At 53.5% G+C, this 9,599-nt stretch overlaps 1 protein-coding gene across 1 annotated transcript; it reads left to right on the top strand.

Annotated features, from left to right (window-relative positions):
- Nucleotides 1-1,032: 1,032 nt before the first annotated feature.
- BGZ61DRAFT_507671 (uncharacterized protein) lies at nt 1,033-8,784 on the top strand (the record flags this gene model as incomplete). The annotated part of the gene is made up of 11 exons (XM_046251923.1): nt 1,033-1,158; nt 1,204-2,253; nt 2,311-4,810; nt 4,873-4,987; nt 5,873-6,173; nt 6,265-7,364; nt 7,426-7,608; nt 7,669-7,856; nt 7,908-8,074; nt 8,503-8,590; nt 8,639-8,784. 11 exons carry the CDS (start codon nt 1,033-1,035, stop codon nt 8,782-8,784), a joined length of 5,964 nt encoding a protein of 1,987 aa, XP_046102120.1.
- Between the last annotated feature and the right edge of the window lie 815 nt (nt 8,785-9,599).

The raw sequence follows: 9,599 nt of genomic DNA on the forward strand, positions 1-9,599 counted from the left end.
CCCTCCAGAAAGCTCCAAGGCTGCCAGCCCTGGTCCCCCGTTTGATGCATGGCTCCCCTTCTTGTGGCTGAGCTTTAGCAATGCAATGTAGACAGTGCAGAGTTCGAGAGGCGCTAGGCTTGACCTGATAGACGCACGGTGCAACCCACTGTACGTTGTAGTGCGTGCACGAACACGTGTGGCCCACAGCATGTACCCCTTTGACTGACACCACTATCGGCCACCACAGAGTCCCTACAGCGCGTCTGAGACGCCACTGCTCACTGGCGCCACTTAAATTCTGGATCCACCAAGGTGAAGCTGCATACCTAGGTACCTACCTAGGCTAGGTAGGTAGGTTCCCTGGGGGGCGCATGGCAACTCTCACACCAGGCCCCAATCCTAACCGGGACTGGGTCCTGTGTCCTCTGGGAGAAGTGGTAATGGAAGTGGAAGGGAAGGCACGTTCCGCCGTTGCCAACTACCAACCAAACGGATGCAGGTACCACTCGGTCCATCCCCTGACATGGGCATCCAGCCTGCCAGCCTGCCCTCTCACCCAGTCTTAGTCCTTGGGTCGTCTCGTCTCGGATTCTCTATCCATGTGTTTCACTGAATCGTAGACTCGTCACCACCACCCAAAAGGCCGCCCATTCCAGCATTCCTTCTCTTCTGCATTGAGCAAAGCGAACGACTGATCCAGCGCGCGAACCGTAATGCGCTGCGCTGCGGTCTACCTCTGCACCTTAACGCGCCACAGTCCGCAAGCGCTGTCCCACGTTGTACCTACTGTGCTGTGCACTCCGTGGCCTTGTCGAAAGCGGGCCATTAGCCCACACCCAGAACGACCAAACTCCACGAGCCACCAGTGAGCATCGCTAGCAGCAACCCTCCAGCACACCGACCACCAGACTTGGCCCGATTGATAGTGTCTCGTCGACTGGAAAGGGGGGGATTGTCCACTTTGGTTTGGTTTGACTCGCACCGTACCGCACCGCACTGCACCGGATCCGACTCGACTCGACTCGACCCGACTTGCGGCGTAGACAGAGGATGCCGGAGGCTCGTCTCTCCTCTTCCCACGACCTGATCGCGTCCTCCTCCTCCTCCTCTGTCGCCGTTCCCGTCTCCGTCGAACTCCCGTGGACCCTCTCCGCCTCTGCGTCCACTAACTCGCACGTCCTTCAACAACAACACCACTACCAACATCACCACCACCACCAGCACCCAAATCCCGACCCCTCGAGACCAGCGAACCCGCCTTCGCTGTCCTTCTACCATCCAACCTCGCCAAACCCCGACTCCTTTGCTGGTCGCGCCGCCGCTCGCCCTCCTCGGAGTTCTTCCTTGCTACCACCACCGCATATCGCGCCGGCCTTGCAACCCAGCTCTCTCGGAGCTTCGCGCCAGCAGTCGCCCATCGCCGGTCACCGCTTGCACCCTCAAACTCCTCCTCGATCCTCCCACAGCACCGCCGCTTCCCGTTCGCCCACCAACAACCCCGCTGAGGTCTCTTGGCTTCTAAACCGCTGGTCAACTTCTACCACTGGGTCCAACCGCACCTCCCAGGTGCCCCAGCGCGCGACTCATTCCCGCTTTGGTTCTCGTGGGAGCGTCGATGCGACCAGTCTTCTCAACCAATCTCCACCGACCACGAGACCGTCACCCAGAAAACTCCAAAAGAATCGACGACCCAGCGTTTCTTCCAGCTCGAGACCGCACGACCTCCCAGCGCCTGCACCATCATCGGAGGAAAGTCAACCCCCGCGGACACTACCCCCGATCGCCTCATTATCCCCATTGGAGCCTCCCAACCTCAGCGAATATCTCCAAGTCGGAGTAGAAGGGGCTGGCCCTGGTGTGACTGAGCGCCGACTACTAAGTGTCGCCCGCCAGGAGAGTCAGTCCCTCATTCCACCAGGTACCACCGAATCGACAGACCAAATCACCACAGCTGCGTTTGCACGCCCCGGCTCTGCTGCGGTTCACCAATCTACAATGCCTTACGATTACGAAGTAGAGGCACATATGCCTCGGGGTCATTCCCGGAGTCGTTCGGGAAAGGGGAGTCACGAGAAGAGCCGTGGTACCAAGCCTGCATCCCAGAAAGCCATGCTCTCCAGAGCCTTGCAAAAAGCCAACACGGCAGTTCAGCTTGACAATGCCCAAAATTTTGAGGGCGCACGAGAGGCCTATGCCGAGGCGTGCGAGCTTCTTCGGCAGGTGCTTCAGAAGACGACGGGCGACGAAGATAAGCGAAAGCTAGAAGCAATTGTAAGTTGGATCTCCTGATCTTAGCTTGAACCTCATTAATCCATCATCCCCTCACAGCGACGCACATACACCAGCCGAATCGAGGAACTTGATCAAATAGCGCCTTGGCTGGATGAGGACACAAAGGCGCTTCCGTCACGCCCCGATAGCGAGTTCCGTCACCCAGACTCTGAGTCCATGCTCCACCTCGACGACGAAGAAGCTGAGGAAGTCGCGGTTTTTGAGACAGCAACCATCACGAGAGTAATCAGGGACGACAGTCGAAGCCCCCAGCCGCCACATGTGGCCCCCTCTCCATCACGGCGAGCAAATAAACCGAAACCGATCGTTACTACCCTAACCCCAGAACCTGGCCTTCTCCAATCTTCATTCTCACGGTCACCCATTCACCTTAGGTCACCCGATCCTTTCTTACTACAGAGACCCTCTGAATATCCCTACATGCCGGCACCTTTGTCACCACGCCGGCCGCCATCTCCGCCAAGAGCCAAAGAAGATATGGACGCTCTAGTTCCGTCTGATTTCGCCGTGGCTACAGCTCACCCCGTCGAGCCCAAAGACGCTCCGCACCATGGACGAGAAGACAGCCTGAATTCTTGGCTAGATCCCATTGATGAGTCGGGCGGCTCGACATCCTCCTCAGTTCACTCGCGCACGTCATCTCTCGGTTTCAGAAGGAAGCATATCCGGGCTGCCAGCGGTAATACTGAAGCCGAATTCGATACAGCGCTTGATGCTGCGATTGAAGCCGCGTACGACGAAGGCTATGAACCAATGAGTCCGACTGATGGTTATCGACCGAACAACATGGGCGAGCCCAACGAGGAAGCTGTAGCCAACGCCCTACGGAAGGTTGAGATCGCCCGCGAGCGGGTGAGGCAAACCGAACAAGAAGCCTTTGATATTGTTACCGAAATGGAGAGACAACGGCAGCCCCAACATCCATTTCCACAAGACGGCCACAATGGTCCTGAGGATTTCTTTGATGACAACTCATCGGACGAGGAAGAGAGGATCCTAGAGGAGATGGCGCGCGACTACGGCATTGAGCAATTCGCCATGGATCCCATGCAGAGGCCATCAATTCCCCGCGAATCGGATTCGAGTGGCCGAACTATGCGGACTTGGCATAGCTCATCGGGCTCGAATCCTCCCACAACAGCAACCTCACTCTCCACCGTAACGGAGATGCCCCCACCCTTCTCGGGGATGCCAACGGCCCCAGCTGCTCCACCACCGACGGGATCGCTGCCAGAGCTACCTCCACCGCGGTCATCGTCATCGGCGCAATCTGTACGAAACCGTCGGCTGTCGGGACAAAACCCGAAACAGCTCAAGATTGAAACAGCGAAGCTCGGTCCTCCTCTGACCCAACATTCAGAAGATATTACACCAGCAAAATCTGCCGCTACAGATGTACAGGACACTACTATTTCAGCTAGCGTGGGCTCACGGTCGGCGACTGGCTTCCGCAGGCCGTCATCACCACCACTCTGGGAAGCAAGCCCATCTGACGACCTCCAGCCTCCAGCCTCGCCATTTAGGCATCTGGGGCCCGTTGACGAGGATGACAATACTGCAGGACGTTCTTCGTCGCCAAACGTGTCAAGATTGAGGAAGAACTTTTCATCATCAAGTTTAAGGAGCATGAAGAGTCGCAACATGTCAATCACGAATCTGGATGATAACTCAGATATGTCCCCGGGGACTCCATCAAGTAATACGCCGTTTGGGACTTCGCGGACACCAGCTGTCCCAGCACTCCCCACTCCCTTGGCAGCTGCTTTCCGAGATAGGCTAGATACAGCCGCAGCTGGCCTCTCTCTCTTTGACGACAACTTCCACTCCCCAACCATTCCTGGATCACCCAACTCAATTACTCCGGATGTGCCTGTGCCTCTGGAGCCCTGTCCGACTGACTTCATGCTGAGGCCATTTTGGCTCATGCGATGCCTATATCAGACCCTAGCACACCCCCGGGGAGGCTACCTGAGTAGCAAGCTGTTCGTGCCGAGGGAGGTTTGGCGAGTCAAAGGTGTGAAGCTGAAGAACATTGAAGACAAAGTTGCCAACTGCGACTTCCTTACTGCTGCCCTCCTCAAGATTGCCAAAGTCGACACGTTTGATGCAGACGCTGTTCTAGTGGAGATGCAATCTCTAGAGGGCGTCCTTGAGCAAGTTCAGTCGGCACTAACCCGCAAGCTAGGGAATGAGGTCGGAGTTCAGGGCTCAGCAACGCTCTTCAAGGACGCATCAATTAGCGCGGATGGGGATGCCGGGACTGGCATGCCACGTTCCTCTAGTGTGTCGGGCAAGTCGGCATTTTCATGGCGACGCCTACGTTCCAAGAACTCTGCCGTTGGCCTGGGAGGGTCTTACAACAGCAAGTCCGTAGGGCCAGATGCTAGCAATATCCCAGGCATCCCTAGTCTGCCCATGACAGGGCACCCGACAAGCCGGCCTGCGAAACGGGATCTAACACAGGCACAGTTTACGGGTCCGAATGCAATGTATATGAGCTCGCTTGCGCGCCTCTTTGATGCTGCCCAAGCCATTGGTAAGTCCTGGGTCATTGCAACGGTGTACAAGTGTCTAGTCATTCTAATGCAATTCATTTAGATCAAATCGCAAGGCAGGTGGAAGACCCTGGACTGCGTCATGCCGACAAGACGCAGGTCGGTCTGGAACTATGCACGCGGCACGCGGCGGAGTTCTTTGGGTTCTACGTGTGCCGGTTCGTGCTATCGGACTTAGCGATGCTCTTGGACAAATTCATCAAGCGCGGAAGCGAATGGGTTCTGACATGATACGAATGAGATGGATGGATGGATGAGTTTTAAACGATATGATGGGAGGCTGGAGTGAGTGGACATGTTTGGGTCAAGCGACGGAGACGCCTTGTATCTCAAGCCAGACAGCGTGAGCGGAGAGAGTCGATACCCCAGTGACGTTTTATTCTGTTTCTAGTACCTAGGGGCAAGGGTGATAATAACCTCCCAATTGGACACTCAGTCCGTATATACCATTCTTTATGAGCCTAGAGTGTTGTAAATGGTCCGTTGTGTAATAAATCAACATGCATTGAACTAAATTGTTTCCGACCTTGCGCGTCGGCCTAGTTAGGTCGTAAATTAATCCTTCATATTCTCATTAAACAACCCCGATTGTAGCCTCATAGGTCAGCAAGAACCACAGATTAAGCAGTTGTAGTCAAGAAGAGTCAGCAACGCGCCTAGGCCTAAATTAGTTTGAACTTAACTTATTCATGTCTGAGTACGGATGGATCGAGACAAAGACAGAGCGCCAAGTCCCATTGATCCAAGTGAACCAACCGCATATAGATAAGCGTTAGTCACGATGGAGCCTCAATGTCTGGGGTATGTACCTTACCGGTACTCAAATCGGACCTTTGGAGACGTCTCGGTACGTCTCGTTCATTGGATGGATCCCGACCCCAAATTCTCGGCTTCGAGGATTGAGAGACAGATTTTGATGCTTCATCATCCGACATCCTACAACCCGCCAATCTGACTTCCTAGTCCCCAAACCGACTTCGGATGCGCCTCCAAATGCACCTCTCCAACAACAAAGTCTAGGCCTCAATGAGCCTGGCTTGGAGCGCTGGGCGAGCCTGGACGCGGCAATGTCTCCCGCAAGCTCGACAATGGTCGAGCTGCCGCCGTGCCGTCGCTCTGCTTACCCTTCCCTCACGATTCCCACCTCGACGCGCATTCGCTACCAAATCGGTGCCAAAACCGACGCCCTCTGAACTCGAGGCTCGCATCTCCGCCATCCCGATTGACCGATATCGGAACTTCTGCATCGTCGCCCACATCGACCATGGCAAGAGCACGCTGAGCGATCGTCTGCTGGAACACACGGGCACCATATCGGCCAGCGACAGCAACAAGCAGATCCTGGTGCGCATATCCCATTGGGCTCCCATTTTCACCTCGGATACGGCTACATACAAAAACAGAGACACGGCAAAACTGACACACTTGCTGGTAGGACAAACTTGACGTCGAGCGGGAGCGTGGCATCACCGTCAAGGCTCAGACATGCACCATGATATATAACCACCACGGCCAAGACTACCTCCTCCATCTCGTCGATACGCCAGGCCACGTCGACTTCCGCGCTGAGGTCACTCGCTCCTATGCTAGCTGCGGTGGTGCCCTGCTGCTTGTGGATGCAACCCAGGGCATCCAGGCGCAGACGGTGTCCAACTTCCACCTCGCCTTCGCCCAGGATCTTGACCTGGTCCCCGTCGTCAACAAGATCGATATGCCTGCAGCTGATGTGCCGCGGGTCCTGGAACAGATGGAGAACACATTCGAGCTGGACCCCAAGGACGCCATTCTGCTGAGCGCAAAGACAGGCAAGGGTGTCCCTGCCGTGCTACCAGCTGTCATTGAGCGCATCCCTCCTCCTGAAGGCGACGAAAAGAAGCCGCTGAAAATGCTTTTAGTGGACTCATGGTACGACAATTTCCGCGGCGTGGTACTCCTCGTCAGGGTCTTTGACGGCGTGATCAGTGCTGGCGACAACGTTGTCTCGCTCGGCACTGGCATGAAGTACACCGTGGGCCAGGTTGGCATACAATATCCGCATGCGACGCCGCAACAGGTTCTGCGCGCTGGCCAGGTAGGCTACGTCTATTTTAACCCAGGCATGAAGAGGATCCAGGATGCGAAGCTCGGCGACACATTCACCACCCTCAACGCCGAGGACGAGGTCGAGCCACTTCCAGGCTTCGAAGAACCCAAACCCATGGTATTCGTCGCAGCCTTTCCCACCGACCAAAGCGACTATGGCCGACTGGCAGACAGCATCACTCAGCTTGTGCTCAACGATCGCAGCGTCACGTTGCAAAAGGACCACTCTGAGGCTTTGGGGGCGGGCTGGCGATTAGGCTTCCTCGGAAGCTTGCACTGCTCTGTCTTTCAGGATCGTCTAAGACAGGAACACGGGCGCAGCGTTATCCTTACGGAACCCAGTGTGCCGACTAAAATTGTTTGGGCTGATGGGTCCGAGGAGGTCGTGCAGAACCCGGCTCTGTTCCCCGACCAGAGCCATCCACGTATCCGCGGCGCCCAGCTCTATGAGCCGTAAGTGTTGATTCATCTCTTCACCCATGTTACTTTTGTTCATCCTTAATGCCTATCCCAGGTACGTCAAGTGTACAGTTACGCTGCCAGAAGAGTACCTTGGGAGGGTCATCGAGCTTTGCGAGGCCAATCGAGGAGAGCAGCAAAGCATTGAGTTCTTCAACACGACGCAAGTTATTCTGGTATACGATATACCCTCGGCCCAGATGGTTGATGATCTCTTTGGGAAATTGAAGAGTGCTACGTACGTACCCTCGCCCCACGGTGGTAACTAGGCATCTTATCGCTGATATATCACGTACAGCAAGGGGTATGCCACGTTGGATTACGAAGACTCGGGATGGCGACAGAGCCACCTAGTCAAGCTTCAGCTGTTAGTCAATCGGCAACCAGTTGATGCGATCAGTCGCGTTGTGCACAGCACGCAGGTCGACCGTCTTGGGCGCCACTGGGTGACCAAGTTCAAGCAGCATGTCGACCGCCAGATGTTTGGTAAGTTATAACCATTGGCAACATTGCCTGCATCGCTAACGCCTATACTAGAGGTCGTGATTCAGGCAACAGTCGGAAGCCGAATCGTGGCGCGCGAGACCATCAAACCTTTCCGCAAGGACGTGCTTGCAAAGCTTCACGCTGCTGACGTTTCGAGGCGACGGAAACTATTGGAGAAACAAAAGGAGGGAAGGAAGCGATTGAGGGCCGTTGGAAACGTTATCATTGACCAGTCAGCCTTTCAGAGCTTTTTGTCAAAGTGATTGCTAGCTTTATCTCCTGGGGGAAAATGAGGGAATGTGACAAGATTAGAGTGTTTAAAAGCAATAGATACCCAGTTCAGTGTCCATTTCTCTCTCCCGTGTGCAGGTGCTCAGTCTATTCTAAACCTTACATGGCTTCGTCTAATGATTTCATCATGTGCCGGTAGCTGGAAGGAAGCAGAGAGGCAAGGACGTGTCCTATTTATGTCGTCGTAGCATGTGTGGGTTCGTCCTCGCCCGGAAGCTCCGATCCCAGAGCGACAGGTTCGGTCCAGGACAAGCCCATGCCTCCTGCGAGGGTACTCTCGTGCTGCTTCAGGTTCAGGCCTCCAGCCTCCTGATCAAAGTCAAAGATGCGGTAGTCACTGTTGAAGAACCAGTAGCCGGCGACGCCCACCCGCAAGAAGCCCGCGTGCGACACGACGAATATGAGTTTCTCTGGCCGCTGGCTCAGGGTCTTGAGGCCGAACTGTCCGCGGGAGAGGATGTCACGCCTAGTATGGGCGTAGCGGCGAGCAGCGGGAGACGTCTTGTCGGGCCATACGGGGTCGACGTTGCTGAAATTGACGCGGGGAAAGTCGCCCGTCAGCGACGAGACGGGGCTTCCTGTGTCGCAGGGCTTGTCCGAGTTCTCTAGACGAGACCAAGAGAGTCAGCGGCCATGATGCTCGTTCAGTCACCTACTCAACTCGGGGTGATTGAGTCACCCACCTTGCCAGTCCGCGCTGGCCTCGACCTTGACGCCCCGGTCAATCAGCCAGTCTAAAGATAACATGGCCGTCTGCATTGTGCGCCGCATCGGGCTCACGACGACGGCAACATGATCAACGTTGGCGGTTGCGTCAGTAAAGGCGGATTGAAGCTGCTTGCGAAGGGCACCACATTGTTCGACACCGAGCTCCGACAGCGGGGGATCGTGGATGGAGTAGTCCTGTGGAGAAAGGGCGGGATTGTTAGTTCGCGACGGTAAGGCAACGCAGAATAAGGAGGTACTTATTATCGACATTATGAAGAGCTTGGGCGTGGCGAATAAGGACGATTGTAGGAGCCATCTTAAAATGCTGTTTTAGTTAAGAGGTAATGTTTGTTAATAGATACTTTATAAGTAACTAGCCTGCTGGGTTTTTATTTTACTACTAAAAAGATATTAATATACAATATAATATATATATATTAAAATTATATTTAAAATTAAAAAAAATTAAAAAAATTAAAAATATAAGAATTTATATATATATATATATATATATATATTTTAATAAGAAAATTTAAAATTTAAAAATTTATGGAAAATATTAATAAATTACTATAAAAATTAATTAATTAAAACTTTATATAAAAAATTAAAATTATTAAGATTTTAGCAGTCTTTTATTTAAAATCTAATTTAATATTAGATTTAAAATTAATATTAAAATTTATTTAAATAATAATATTATAATAGTAGCTATAAAATACTATTAAAATAAAAAAGCTAATA

Source organism: Ilyonectria robusta (assembly GCF_021365365.1).
Source record: "Ilyonectria robusta strain PMI_751 chromosome Unknown BGZ61scaffold_15, whole genome shotgun sequence".
In the NCBI taxonomy this organism is placed as follows: Eukaryota; Fungi; Ascomycota; class Sordariomycetes; order Hypocreales; family Nectriaceae; genus Ilyonectria; species Ilyonectria robusta.